Source organism: Poecilia mexicana, unplaced genomic scaffold (genome assembly GCF_051168715.1).
Source record: "Poecilia mexicana isolate PSO_F unplaced genomic scaffold, ASM5116871v1 scaffold_8, whole genome shotgun sequence".
In the NCBI taxonomy this organism is placed as follows: domain Eukaryota; kingdom Metazoa; phylum Chordata; class Actinopteri; order Cyprinodontiformes; family Poeciliidae; genus Poecilia; species Poecilia mexicana.
This window is the reverse complement of record NW_028263377.1, coordinates 27728368-27742250: the sequence shown is the minus strand read 5'-3', so window position 1 is coordinate 27742250 and position 13883 is coordinate 27728368. Positions and strand designations below refer to the sequence as shown.

At 47.7% G+C, this 13883-nt stretch overlaps 1 protein-coding gene across 1 annotated transcript; it reads left to right on the top strand.

Annotated features, from left to right (window-relative positions):
- The first annotated feature begins 2485 nt into the window (after positions 1-2485).
- Positions 2486-12641, top strand: LOC106904877 (uncharacterized). Its single transcript, XM_014969390.2, has 5 exons — positions 2486-3075; positions 6838-7128; positions 7231-7602; positions 8424-8638; positions 8719-12641. Exons 1-5 carry the CDS (start codon positions 2697-2699, stop codon positions 8959-8961), a joined length of 1500 nt encoding a protein of 499 aa, XP_014824876.2. The 5' UTR covers positions 2486-2696; the 3' UTR covers positions 8962-12641.
- Positions 12642-13883: the final 1242 nt, after the last annotated feature.

Below are 13883 nucleotides of genomic sequence, written 5' to 3'. Positions count from 1 at the left end.
ACTGCACCAGTAATTTGTCCCTTGTGAAGTGATTGTTTAACCTTTTCAAGCAGCAAACCTGCAGCGGTCTCTGTGCAATGCTGCCGTCTGAAACCAAACTGAAGATTGTTACTGTCTAAATGCAGTAGTATTTGTTCCAGAATCATTTTCTCCATGACCGGAACCAGACTTATTGGCCTGTAGTCGCTGATTTCATGTCGACTTCCTGATTTAAAAATCGGTTTCACCGAAGCTTTTTTCCATGCATCGGGAAATTTCCCTGTTCTGAAGGAAATGTTAACTATATGAGTTAAAGGTTCTACTAAAATGTTACTGTATTTTATTTTAAACATAGCGTCTAAATTATAATTCCTCTGCGTGAGAATTACTTAAGCTGTTAATGGCTTTTTGAACATCAGACTAATTAATTTAATTACACCTTCATTTCCAGCAAAAATTAATTAATTACTAATATAATGAAAGTATTGCAACATATTTTATTGTTGAGTAGGTGGAAAATTTTAGTACTTTGTTTCTTTTTCATCTTCTTTTGCCCTTTTCCCCCTTATTCTGGTTCAGGCTGAATCAGATGAACGGACCTAAGCCTGTTGCAATAAGCAATAAATAAATTAATTGCATGATAAATTAAAATTAAGTCAATGATTTTGTTTTTCTCTTTCTACCAAAAACTGGATGAGAAAAGTTTTCAGTCTGCTGCTTTGGTCTCCATTTTTTAAAGGACACTTTTGTTTACAGGGGCTTCATAATTCATTTTATTTGTTGTTTTATTTATTTTGGATGTTTAAAATGTCTCCCAGCTCCATTGATAAATATTAATTGGAATTTAAAGTTTAATGCCATTTGCATTATACAAATTGTTTCAAAACAACAATATTATTGTTTATCGCAATAACTTCTGGAACAATTTATTGTCCATCAAATTGTCATCATGACAGGCCTTAATGGACCGGTACCGGCCTCAGCGGAGCTGGAGGTGCGCCGCAGCAAAGGACGTAGGGCCGAACCTAACTGGACCCTGGATGAGTCGGACAGAACCACGATAAATCAAACATGGCTCCCGTGTCTACTTTAATTCAAAGAACCAAATGAATTCACGAACATGACGACTTGATTTATTAAAGTCACTGCACCGATTAAATCAGTTTATGTTGAATGTTTGAAACCTTAATCTAAAGTGTTTTGGAAATAAACAGGAACTGAAGGTCTGGGGCTAAATATATTTTAACAGGCATTAAAGTGATGATTTCAGCCTCATAAACTGCTGATTTATGAAGCGAAGTCACAGAAGCTGCAGACAAGGGAAGGAAATGATGAAACCACTTCCCTAAAGCTGCGTTCTGCAGGCACGCAGCCCGGTTCGGCCGCGCTCGGCTCGGTTCGGCTTCCTCCACCGTCTCACAACAACAAAAGCCGCAGACTAGCAGCGTGGAGGCTCCGCCCCCTTCTGCTCAAACTCCGTGATCCCAGCTACCGTAAAGCCCGGAGCAGAGACGCAGCTGTTTTCAGGGGGAGTGTCGCTCCGCTGCGGCATGCGCGCCACCACGGAGGGGTGGAGGGGGGCGGGGGGCGTCAGTGATGTAATGCTGGATTAAAGGGCAAGTCCGCCCAAATTTAACCACATCCAGTTGTTTACAGCACATCTGATCAGCACCTTAAGGAGCCACTTTCACCTGCAGGTCGCTTCTACTGAGCCTCATGCAGAGCAGGCGCCTCTGGGTCGTCCGGCCCGGTTTAACCGTTTAACCGCCTCTGGGTCGTCCGGCCCGGTTTAACCGTTTAACCGCCTCTGGGTCGTCCGGCCCGGTTTAACCGTTTAACCGCCTCTGGGTCCGTCCGGCCCGGTTTAACCGTTTAACCGCCTCTGGGTCCGTCCGGCCCGGTTTAACCGTTTAACCGCCTCTGGGTCCGTCCGGCCCGGTTTAACCGTTTAACCGCCTCTGGGTCGTCCGGCCCGGTTTAACCGTTTAACCGCCTCTGGGTCCGTCCGGCCCGGTTTAACCGTTTAACCGCCCCCTGGGTCCGTCCGGTTTCCTGAATAAACAGGAGTTTTCCCAACCAACTAAGGACCTGAATCAGCAGGTTTGATACATGAGCTCAACAAATCCAGCCACTCATGGGAGATAATTTAAACTACATAATGGTTCATATGAAATATACATTATAATTTTTCAGAGGGTTTTTTGGGTCATTATCTTTAAGCCATAATTATCAAACTGGCAAGAGCTTGAGGCTTGAAATATTCTACTCTGTGTGTGATAGATTTGTATAACATCTGAGTTTAAGTGACATTATTTAGATTTTTATAGCTGGACCTGTAGTTAATCTACGTGTGGTTGACGATGTGTGGCCCATGGAGCTCATTTCTCGGGTATTTTTCTAGTAAAAAACAGGCAGGAAGTCTGACATTTGGGAATTACTGCTGTTATTCTCTGAAAGCCAAAATGGCGTCACAGCCCAGGCAGCACATGTGGGCGGGAAAATGTCGCTGCGCCTCTACTCGGCTCTTTTCGGCCATCGTCGGAAAACATGCGGAGCAGCAGTAGCAGCGAGCGACGTGGAGCGCGCAGCCGCCGGAGGAGCACCGCGACCTGGGAAAGATTTCACCCAGTCTGCGGTCAGGGTGTCGGCGCGGGGAGCGGGCTGGAGGGTCGGGAACAGAAGAATGAGAGAGGCCTCTAAGCGGAGGGGCCGAAAACATGAACGGGGCCGTTTACATTTCGTTTTTCCAGGGCCAGCTGGAGTCCGTGCTGGAGCAGGTCGTTCAGCTCGCCGTCCAGGAAATCAGCAAGTCGGTGGGCTCCAGCCTGAACGCCCTGCTGCTGGAGACGGCCGCCAAGGAGCAGGAAAACCGCCGGCTCCGCCTGCAGCTGCAGACCCGTGAAGGCCGGGGCTCGACCTCCCCGGAGGACGGAGGCTCCGCGGCGGGCGGTAGGAGCGGCAAGACGGGCGACGAGCGGGGGGACGGCGGCAGGACAAAGCCCGAGCCACGCGGCGCCGGAGCGCGGGGCGGAGAACCCGCAGCGCCCGTGACGGCTGTGGACACCCGCCGCCTGGAGCAGCGCGGACGGGTCGTAGGTGAGCTGCACACACACACACACACACACACACACACACACACACACACACACACACGTAAACAAACGGCCGTGGGGGATCCCTCCGAGCCGGAGAGGCGTTGCGTAAGCGGGGTGAGATGTGTAAACAAGCTGCAGACTCACGGAGGCCTGCGGGAGGTGGGACCCGCATCCCCGGCCTCTCCTGACTCCCGGACCAGAACGAAGCGGTGCGGAGGGCGGGCAGCGGAGAGCGCCCACCCGCCGCGCCGCTGCACGCAAAGCTGCTTACAGGGAGGATGTGGCCTAGTTTCCAGAAGCTGTGTGGATTCCCGGGACGGAACCGGTTCTGGAGGGAAGACGGAACCAGGCGGGTTAAAAATAAACAGCAGGGCCTCCGACCCCCCACACCCACCCAGCCGCCTGCGTGGAGGTCATAAACATGAGCCACAGTCCGGTTTGACAGGTCTCCCTTCAAGGGTGGAGTGTGTGGGGGAAGGGGGTCATCAGGACAAAGAGCCAACACATTGCGGTTAGGGGGGCGGGGGGGGGCAGGGCAGGAGCTCCTGGTCCGGGATGAAGGGCCAGAGGTCAGAGCTGGAGGTCACTGCAGCTGGCTGCTACCTGGAGCAGAGGCACAGTGGACAGAGCAGCGGGACGGGCCTCTAGAGGAGGGACCAGCGCAGGTAAAACAGGAAGGAGCTGCTGTAAACAAACATGGCAGAACTAATCAGATCTTTGGAAAACATAAACAACTGTTTGATGGTTTGGTTGACTTTATTTTCTTAAAACAACAAAAAAAATTGTTTCATATTCATTTTGATGCTATAAATGTCGTCCAGTATCAGAACTTACCCAGAACCGACCTTTTAACAGAAGTCTGAATGACTCAATTCCAACTTTTTGACCCCAAATAAATCCGACCTGTTCCACTTCCAGATGCGTCTGAATGCTTATGTCGCATTTTATCCAACATCCGTCATAATTCTGCAGCAGCAGAAGCCAGACGGTAAATATGGACGTAAAGAAAGGCTGAAAATGTCTGCTGACGATCTGGTGACCGTGCTGTCGCTGTCCACGACTTTAAAATCCATCCAGAGACGCCGGCGGCCATCTTTACTGCCGTAAACGGAGCGCTGCGGCGGCCATCTTTACTGCCGTAAACGGAGCGCTGCGGCGGCCATCTTTACTGCCGTAAACGGAGCGCTGCGGCGGCCATTTTTACTGCCGTAAACGGAGCGCTGCGGCGGCCATTTTTACTGCCGTTAACGCAGCGCTGCGGTGGCCATCTTTACTGCCGTAAACGGAGCGCTGCGGCGGCCATTTTTACTGCCATAAACGGAGCGCTGCGGCGGCCATTTTTACTGCCATAAACGGAGCGCTGCGGCGGCCATTTTTACTGCCGTAAACGGAGCGCTGCGGCGGCCATTTTTACTGCCGTAAACGGAGCGCTGCGGCGGCCATTTTTACTGCCATAAACGGAGCGCTGCGGTGGCCATTTTTACTGCCATAAACGGAGCGCTGCGGCGGCCATTTTTACTGCTGCTTTTTGAACATGGCGTAGTGACCGCAGATGAGGAGTCTGTTTGAAATCTTCTTGTGTCTAATTTAACACGGTGTCCCTCAGGGCCGTGTTCTCGGCCCACTCTTTACTTAAATCTGGTTCTGTTTTATTCTGACTGCTGATTCCTTCGAACCAAGACGATCTGGAGCTTCATTCATCTGAGCTGGAACCAGAGACGGTCTGTGGTGAGGAATGGAGATCTAGCGCCTCCCGCTGGTCGAGTTTGCAGCTTTTTTTCCTCTGGAATAATTCAGAGTGGAACCAGTCCGTGTAAATAGAACAAAAAAAGAGAGAACCAGAACCAGTTTTATGTAGAATAAGTGAAAACCGGGTCGATAAGGAGAATCAGAGAAATATGACAGAACCTCCAGACGGTTCTGGTTTTGGTTCTGTTGTCCAAGTTCCTGACGTTCCTGCTGACAGAACCGAACCAACCCGTCCTGATCAGAGATGTTCCTCCTGTTAAAAATCAACCCGGTCCGGTTCAGACCTGGCCCATGTCACTCTGAACCGGGCCTGCATCAGAATCTTCTTGTTTTCGTCCTGCTTCGGGTCGGAACCGTGACTCTGTGATGTTTTCCAAGCAGCGACGGATTAACGGCTCAAACAGCAGAAAGCTGCTCTGGGGTCAGACGAACCTCTGGAACCGGAACCGGGCCGGTCCGGTTCCGATTGTTTATTAGAATAGAAACAACTTTTATTGTCTCACAACGGGGAACCGCAGCAACGACAAAACGTTCTTAAAACGTTAAAACAAAATAATAAAAACAAGATTAACGACAGGAATAACATTCTGTACAGGAACATCGGACCCGAGTCGGGTCGTCCGGCTGCCGGGAACGATGCTGCAGGCGGTTTGATCCAGAGTCAGCAGCTTCCCGTTCCTCCCAGTGTTTCCAGAAGGAGACGAACTGGGAAAAGGAAACCTGCTGGACTGGATGAGAGAGAAACCAGACTTTCAGGAAACTGGGAGAACTGGGAGGAACGAAGCTGGGATTAGGAATTAATCTGAGGAGATGCTGCCAGGAGAAAGATATGCAGAGGGTGACATCAGGGCTATGATGGGCGGATGGATGAAGAGCCCAGCTGTGCAGTTCTGTTGGGTCCAGAGTCCGACCCGAGGTTCTGATCCGGTAAACTGTCGATTCCAGCTTCCTTCTGCCACTGGACACTGAACCCAGTCTGCATATGGGTGTATGAATGTGAGTGTGATTCGAGTGTAAAACGCTTCATAAGTTCATTTAATCGCCTGGAGCTTCATGAAGAACCTTAAAGCTTCAGACTTTCAAAATAAAACTCCTGAGGAAGCTTCAACCTGTCTCAGTGTCACACACACACACACACCTACACACACACACACACACACACACTCACTCACTCCCCTCCATGGAGAACCGGGCCAGCATCATGGCTGCTGCTGCCAGATTGGAGGACGGGCGGCCTCATCGGCCAATCAGGTGCAGCCATAGGTGTGGGGAGGCGGGGCTTACCGCCAACAAACAGGGTGATGTAATGAGGTCACTGCAGTGACACACTCTGGTCAGATGACACGGTGACCTAAAATCTGTTTGTTGCCATGGAGATGGAGGGCGAAGAGGAGGAGGGGGGTCAGATTAGAAGGCTGGTTCTGGTTCTGGTTCTGGTTCTGAAGGTGGCCGGATTGGAACCTCTAATGGTGCTGGGAAGAAATCAGAAATAACCTGTTAAAAGCTGCTGAACAGAACAGGAACAGAACCAGAACCCTCTCTGCTGGAGCCGGGTCAGAAGAACGGATCAGAACCTGAACGCATTGCAGAACCTTCAGTGAATTCACCCATCATAGTTCCCACAGAGAACTGGAAACATTTACGATTCAGTTCAAAAGACTCGTCTCTGAACAGATTCCCGACTCGACTCTGGATTCTATTTGGACCGTTTCTCTTTCCGTCATGATTATTTCTCTTCCATCAGCTGGCTCTGCTTCAAGATGAGCAGCAGCGCCCTCTGCTGGATGGAGGCCAAACTGACAGAAAAGCTAAATGGACTTCAATCGAAGGGAACAGATTTTAATCTAATAAACTGTTTTTGACCATTAATGTGTTAGCAGCGCTGCTAGCATCGCTGTGCTCCAGGACTCCAGGGATTGGTGTGAGTCCTGAGGGGCGGGGCTTGTTGCCAGGCTCTGTGTGGTGTGGGGGCTGTAGTTCTGAGGTTCTGACCCGTCTGGTCTCCGTCCTGCAGACCAGCTGAAGTCCGTCATGGAGCAGGTCCTGGCCTTCGCGCTGCGTGAGCTCACCAAGATCGTGGAGGCGTCGTTCGACGACCTGCTGCTGGAGATCACCAAGATGGAGGCGGAGCAGCAGCAGCTGGAGGACAAGCTAGGGCGGAGCTCCGAGCGGGGGGGCGGGGACAAGCCCCGAGGGGGCGGGGGCAGGAGGCGGGGCTCCGTCAACGACTCGGTGTCGCCCAGCGGGTCCGAAGACACCCGGGAGGAACCGGCCGAGGAGCCCAAAGAGACGGCGCCGGCAGACGGTGAGTGATCTGCTCCTATTGGTCCACTGGTTCTGTTTGGTTCTGATTGGGTCTGATCGGGTCTGTAAACCCAAACATGAATCCCCCCCCTCGCCCCCACAGAGCCAGATCCCCCCCCGGCCCCCCCTCCCCCCCAGGACTGGGTTCCCATCCTGGACAAGGTGTTCGGTCAGAAGTGGTGCAGTGACGTCTGGCCCATGAAAGCTCAAGGTGGAGACGGTCGCTGCGGTGACAGGCCGGGTCCCAGTGATGGGGGGGGTCACCATGGCGACCTCGTCTCCTCCACCTCGGTGATCCTGCAGCCCTCGCCCTCGTCCCCCCAGCAGGACCCCCGCTGGACGCCCCTGGAGGACATGGAGGTGTTTTCTCCCGACGACGACGAAGCAGCCGACAGTCAGAGCAGCGCCGCCGCCACTGCGACCCCTCCCGCGCCGGGGCCCACACCCACCCCGGGGCCCCCGCTCAGCCCGTCAGGTGAGGAAAACAAACGCACCTCAACCACACTGAACAAACTGGCTACATTTATTTAATTAATTAAATGAAAAACATTTACTGATGTGATGAAAGAAACAGGAAAAGCCTCATAGGAAGTCATATTCAGGGTTTCAGTATAGTTTAGCATATTATCAGCCTGGCGGGTTACCAGTCTTTACATGTGCCCCCACCAGGCTTAGCATTGCTTATTTATTGAAGTTTTCTTTAAAACGTTTGCATTTTTTAAGACTTTATAGTAGGTGTTCAGATATTAATCTTCTAATATTACAATTACACATAATTATCAAGTGATATTTTCAAATTTCCTGTCAACTTTAAACATTTTTTAACTCAAAAACCAACGAGCCGCTGGATGAATGGCTGCTGAGCGCGTTTCCCGATCTTCCATATTTACACATTTTAAAGTTATCATTTAAATTTTAATGTCATATTTAAAAGAATAAAATGTCATATCAAAAATTAAAATGATGAAAATAACAAAAATATGTAAAAAATATTAAGGTAGTTTATAAATTTAAAATGTTATAAATCATAATTTAAATTAAAACAATTTTGTGCAAAAACTTATTTCAATGGAATAAGAAAAGATATTTTTTAAAAATACAGTTTTTTCTTTTTTGAATAATCTTTTAATAAATGACCATAAAAACTTCTTTAATAAAACTGTAAATAAAGGAAATTATATTATTTTAAATAAAAACCACCTTATTGATCCAAAGGAAACGAGATGTTTAGTGTCTGTCGCCCTCTGGTGGCCGATGGATGTTCAACGACGTAATCTGTGACCTCTGACCCCTCAGGCCGCCGCTCCTCTGCCTCCATGCTTCATCGCCTCCTCACGCTGCCGTCTCAGCTGCTGGACGAAGACGATGAAGACGCCGCCGCCAAGGAGACGCTCATCGCCCTGGCAACCAACGGCAGCAGCGACCAGCGGGACGACACGGAGCCGACGGTCCGGGGAGAGGAGGACGAGGAAGAGGAGGAGGAAGAGGAGGAGGGGGACAAAGGGAGGAAGGTGAGGAAGAGAAGAAGCGGCTGGTTCTGGTTCTGGTCGGGTGACGCTGTCTTTCTCTCTCTCTCTCTCTCGGTTGGCAGAAGAAGCGGCGGCGCGTTTGGTCGGAGTGCGAGGAGTGCGGCCGGCGGTTCAGCCGCATGTCGCTGCTGAAGGCGCACCGCCAGACGCACGCCGCCGGCGACTCGGCCGCCGCCGACACGTCGTCGTCGTCGCCGCCGGCCGGCGCCGCCTCGCCGCTGCGCTGCTCCGAATGCGGCAAGAGGTTCTCGTCCAACACCCGGCTGCACAGCCACGTCCGGACCCAGCACCCCGACCAGTCCTGAGGCTTTTACTCTGAAAGGCAGCAGGAAGTGGGATCAGCGAGGCCCGTTTACCTCGGAACCACAGCAAAGTTCTGCTCGTGGAAACCGGATCCGCCTGATTCTGCAGCCAGAAGGAACTTTTCATGAACCTTTTAAAGCAGAAGAATTTAACTAAGGGAACCAGAACCAGAGGTCCAGACCCGGGCCGTCTGGTACTGAGCTGCAGCTCCGTCAGGACCACAGAACGGTTAGTCTGCCTCCGTTTTTACCAGAATTTCTCTTTCTGACGAAGTAAGAAAGTAAAACGAGGTTCTGAGAACTTCCCGACCGGAACCGGAACCAGAACCACTTGGACTTCGGGTTTTACAGGAAACCAGAGAGGATCTCTGATGTGCAAGACTCAGAACTTTAATTCATTTAGAGATCATCTTGTTGAATTTCTCAGAATCGGAACCAACCGGACCCGGAGAACCGAGGTGCTCTTCTTCTTCTCCTCCTCCTCCTCGGTGTGTAAATTAGTCCTCCAGGTGGACAGGAAGTGACCTCACGCTCTGAGGCTTCCTGCCGCCTGACGCTTTGTTTGGCTCCTCTTGTCGGATCAGAACCGGGCTTTCTAAGTGCCACCGGACTCTTCCTGGTTACTTTCCTGACTCCTGCTCTACTTCCTGTCGGCCATGTTGCTTCAGATGTTTACAGAGGAGCCGGTCGGTCCGCGGCGGCGTCACATCGTCACTGCCAGCAAGATGTAAAGTCACAACGAGCCGCTTGCTTTTCCCTCCCTGCTGAGCGGAAAGGGCTGAACATAAAACGTCATTAAAATATATTACATTATAACATAAAACTAAACAAAGTAAAAGTTCTAGCACTTAAATTAGATGGATGATCAGAAAAGCTCTTAAAGTTTTATATTACCAAGATTTATGCTTAAAATTAAAATTTTTATATATATAAAAAAAATTGATGCAAAAAATTATTCAACCATTTTAAGATGCAATAAAATATGAAAATGTAATAAATTATATTAAAACAATTAAATTCAATATTGGATGTTTTTAAAAAATAAAAATGATTGATTTTAGTTCTTTTAATGTTGAAATGACAGACATTGAGCTTCATATTAATTTATTGCTTTTATTCGAGTTTTTGCCGTGGCACAAAAATCATGAATATTTTACATTTGACTATAATCTTTTTAAAAAATTCAGATTTTGTTTATGGATGCAGAAAATGTCCTGTTGCTATGAGCGTGACTCATTTATCCTGGAATGATTTTCCTGCCTAAAATCACAGATTTTAGTAGTTTTTATCTCAGAGGATCAGCTGACAGATTGATCTCTCGGTTCTTCTCGTAAACACCGACTCTGTTTTTATCCTTTCGTTTCTCGCCTCGTGATGAAGCTCCTGGTTTCTAATCGAAGATGAAGGTCAGGATCTGCAGAGCGTTTTCGGTTTGGCCTCTGCCAACCCGGCGTGTAAAAACATAATGAATAAAAAACCTTGTTGGGGTCGATTTTACCGTTTATTTACCTGTTTTTGCTTTGCTGACATCCGAACTTCTGCGAACGCCGCGTGTTCGGTTGGACCGACTCGTTTGCACTCTCAGCCTCCACCGTGTTCACATACCTCATTTTTTACAAGTGTTTCTGTGTCCAAACAGACCCGATTACCTCAGATGTACAGCGCTGATATTTGGCTACGTTGAAGTGGATTTTCTTGGAGTTTTTTAAGGCAAATCGTTTGTTGTTTCTGTTTGGATGCGTGTCAGAAAATCACACGAGAACCTGAAGCTGTTTGGTAAAAAACAAACATTTAAATGTTAGAATCTGAGCGAATACAAATATGTATTCATTTGCTCTTGGTGGAGATTTATTGACAGAATTCGACCAAATAGATTTTTAAATCTGAAGTAAAATTAGTAGAAATGTAGGGAAGCCTTTAACTGCCAGAACCTGGACATAACTCCAGATATGAATCTTGTCTCCTTCTCAATCCCAGCAGGTTTTGCTGTTTTACTGTCGCAACATTGACTTAAAGAAAATATTTAGATTTTTATCAGATATAAATCTATAACGAGGTTTTTAAATCATGTTAAAGCAAAAGTTTTCTCGTTTCAACGTGTTTTGCATGTTGTTAAAACAAACGTTCTATTTCAAATTTATCAGTTTTAGTCTTGAGGGAACAAAGATTTACATTCCACAAAATTAATAACTATTAATCTAATCTGCATAGCAACATTTATTTCTAAGGAAAGCAACGTTCTTGTGATTAATTGTAATTTTTAATTTATAGGCTGATTTACTTTTTAAATATTTGAAATGAAATTATTTTAGTTGCGCTCTCCTTTATAAATAAACTTAAATATCACAAAGATTTTTCATGTGATTTTGGGAATTAAAATAACGAAATTAAAATGTTAAACATTTTAATTAGGGAAAAGAAGAGAATTATGCAAAATGCTCCCAAAAATATGAAATAAGTTGATAATTTTGACTTTAAATGAGAATAAATGAAAGGTTTCCTGGTGCGTTTCTATTACCGAGCAGCTTCAGTTCAGTGTTCTGATCCGGTTTCAGAGGAGAACTGGACCCAGGTGAGCGTTACCTGGAGGTTACCTGGAGGTTACCTGGAGTCCTCCCACAGCCGCTGTGATCATGTGACCTCTTGAACCAATCACTGCTCCTCCTGTCATGTTTACAAAGCCATGAGAGAGAAATGCACCCGTGTGGAAATTACAGCATTGGCGCGATCTGTTGTCTAGATTGTCTTAATATTAAAATATTCCCAATGTAAACCAACATTTAGGAACATTTTAACATAAACGTTGATTGATCTGATGTAATATTTCAGAGATAAAGCAATAATTTAAGTATTGGAACGATTCAGCCAGATTTAAAGTTTCCCCAGGTGAGCTGATTTCCAGCGGGTGCGCGTCTCTCCGTCCGACGTTTCTAAAGGAGGCTGGGCGCCGTGACGTCGGGTTCGTGTCGTCCTCTGAGGCGCATCCAGACGCCGTGAACGTGTACATATATATCTCAGCTGTTTGTGTTGTTTTATTTGAAGAGAAAACCATGTTACTGTTGAGCCTCCGGCAGCGAGCGCGGAGGCGGCTACAAAGGTCAGCTGAGCAGGAGCGGACAGACGGACGGACTCTGGGGCTCCTCAGGGAACGACTCTCGGTCCTCCTGATGTTCGATGCAGGTGTGGGGGTGAAAGGGACGTTTTAAATATCTTTCATTTGATTTTTTTTACAGAACTATCTGTTTTTATTAATGCAGCCAAACGTGACTGATGTTCATATTCTTATGGATTTCCTCGTTGTTTTTGTACTTCAGACATCTTGTTTCTACTTCCTGTATGATGTCGATGAGAAAGTTCATCTCTGTGTTTGTTTGGATTTAATGCAATACTTTTATAAAATATAGCGTGTTTTTTGTAATTCTGATGAACCGATGTAAACGTTTCTTCAGTCTGAACATGAGTGATGAAGAGCATGGAGCCTTCAGCCTTCATCAGAAGAAATGCAGACCAATCATCAGTTTGTTTTAATTCATGCTCTGTGTCTGTTATTTAACTGATGATGTGATGACGATGAAGGCCACGGTGGAGGTGTTTTTGTTTCGTTTCTAATATTTCTGACCTGTTTTAGTCGATGAGACCGGGTACTTTTAATGTAAAAATCTAAATAAATGTTCCCAACCACACATCACAGCCTGCTGGATTTTAGTTCTGTCTTCAGGGTTTAGCTTCTGAAATATTTTCCTTTCAACATCTTGAATATTTGAAATAGTTGGAAGAAATTTAAATATGATTAAATATCGAGCGATCGATCAAAAGAAAATGGTCTAAAATGGAACTTTGTCAAAACTGAATTTCTTGAAAGTGTTCACTGAACTGATGGCAAAATCAAGACCAGAAAGTTCAAATACTTTGACTCCCTACGCAGTCAGATACAGACGCGATGCCAAAATCACTCTGCTTTAGTCCAAATCCTGCCCGTTTGTCTACTCAAAGTCCAGTCTGCATAGTGAGGTGTTAATGCTATCTGACCTCTGACCTCTGGTCCTCCAAACCTCGGTCTGGGTCCGGTTGAAGTGAACTCTGGTGCAGTTTGAATCAATATGTAAATGCCAGAGACCGCTCCAGAAGCAGGGAGTGAACTACAGCGCAGGGCATTCTGGGTAAATACAACCAAAGCTAACATGCTAGCCTAGCGCTAGCAGCAGAAATGGCTCCTGGTCTTTAGCCTAAAGAGAAATCCTCCAACCGCTAAAATCTGACGCCTCCATCTTGTTTCCATCTGGTGAAGAAGGAAGTTGCTCTCAGTGTCTTCAGAGGTTTTTGTGTCGTTTCGCTCAGTGGATCTTGGTGCAGCGCCCCCACAGGCCAGGAGGGGAACAGGTTGGTTTGACTCAGAGCCACAGCAGCTGGAGGTGGAGCAGATGTTCTGGTTCCAGTAGAACCGGGTCGACCGGACCATCATGAGGGAAAACAGTCTTAGAGACCAGTGTGAGTTTATGGCCTGCTCTCCAGCAACAAAGAAACACCAGCAGGCGTCACCATGGTAACCTGCTGGATTGTTGCTTGGGCTGAAGGAGGGAGTGAGACGAAGACTCAAGTTTCTCCAATCACTGTCAGGATGAGCGAAGTCCGGCTGTGTTCGCCACCACGATGAGTCTCTGGTGACAACCGCACTTTGTCTCAAACCCAGAGGAAAACGATCAGGTGGGCGCCCAGAGAAACGCAGGCGATGGAACCACCATGCTGTGGACCCGGATGAACCGGCTCTCTGAGGATCCAGACCCAGAACAAGGCAGTTTGGTGAAGAACAAACACTGAAAAGATCCAGAGTTTTTCCTCCTCCGTGAATCATCAACAGGTTTCCAGTTTACGAACCGGCGCTGGACCTTTGTTTGGATCACTGAGCACGCTCAGGGGCCCTGGGG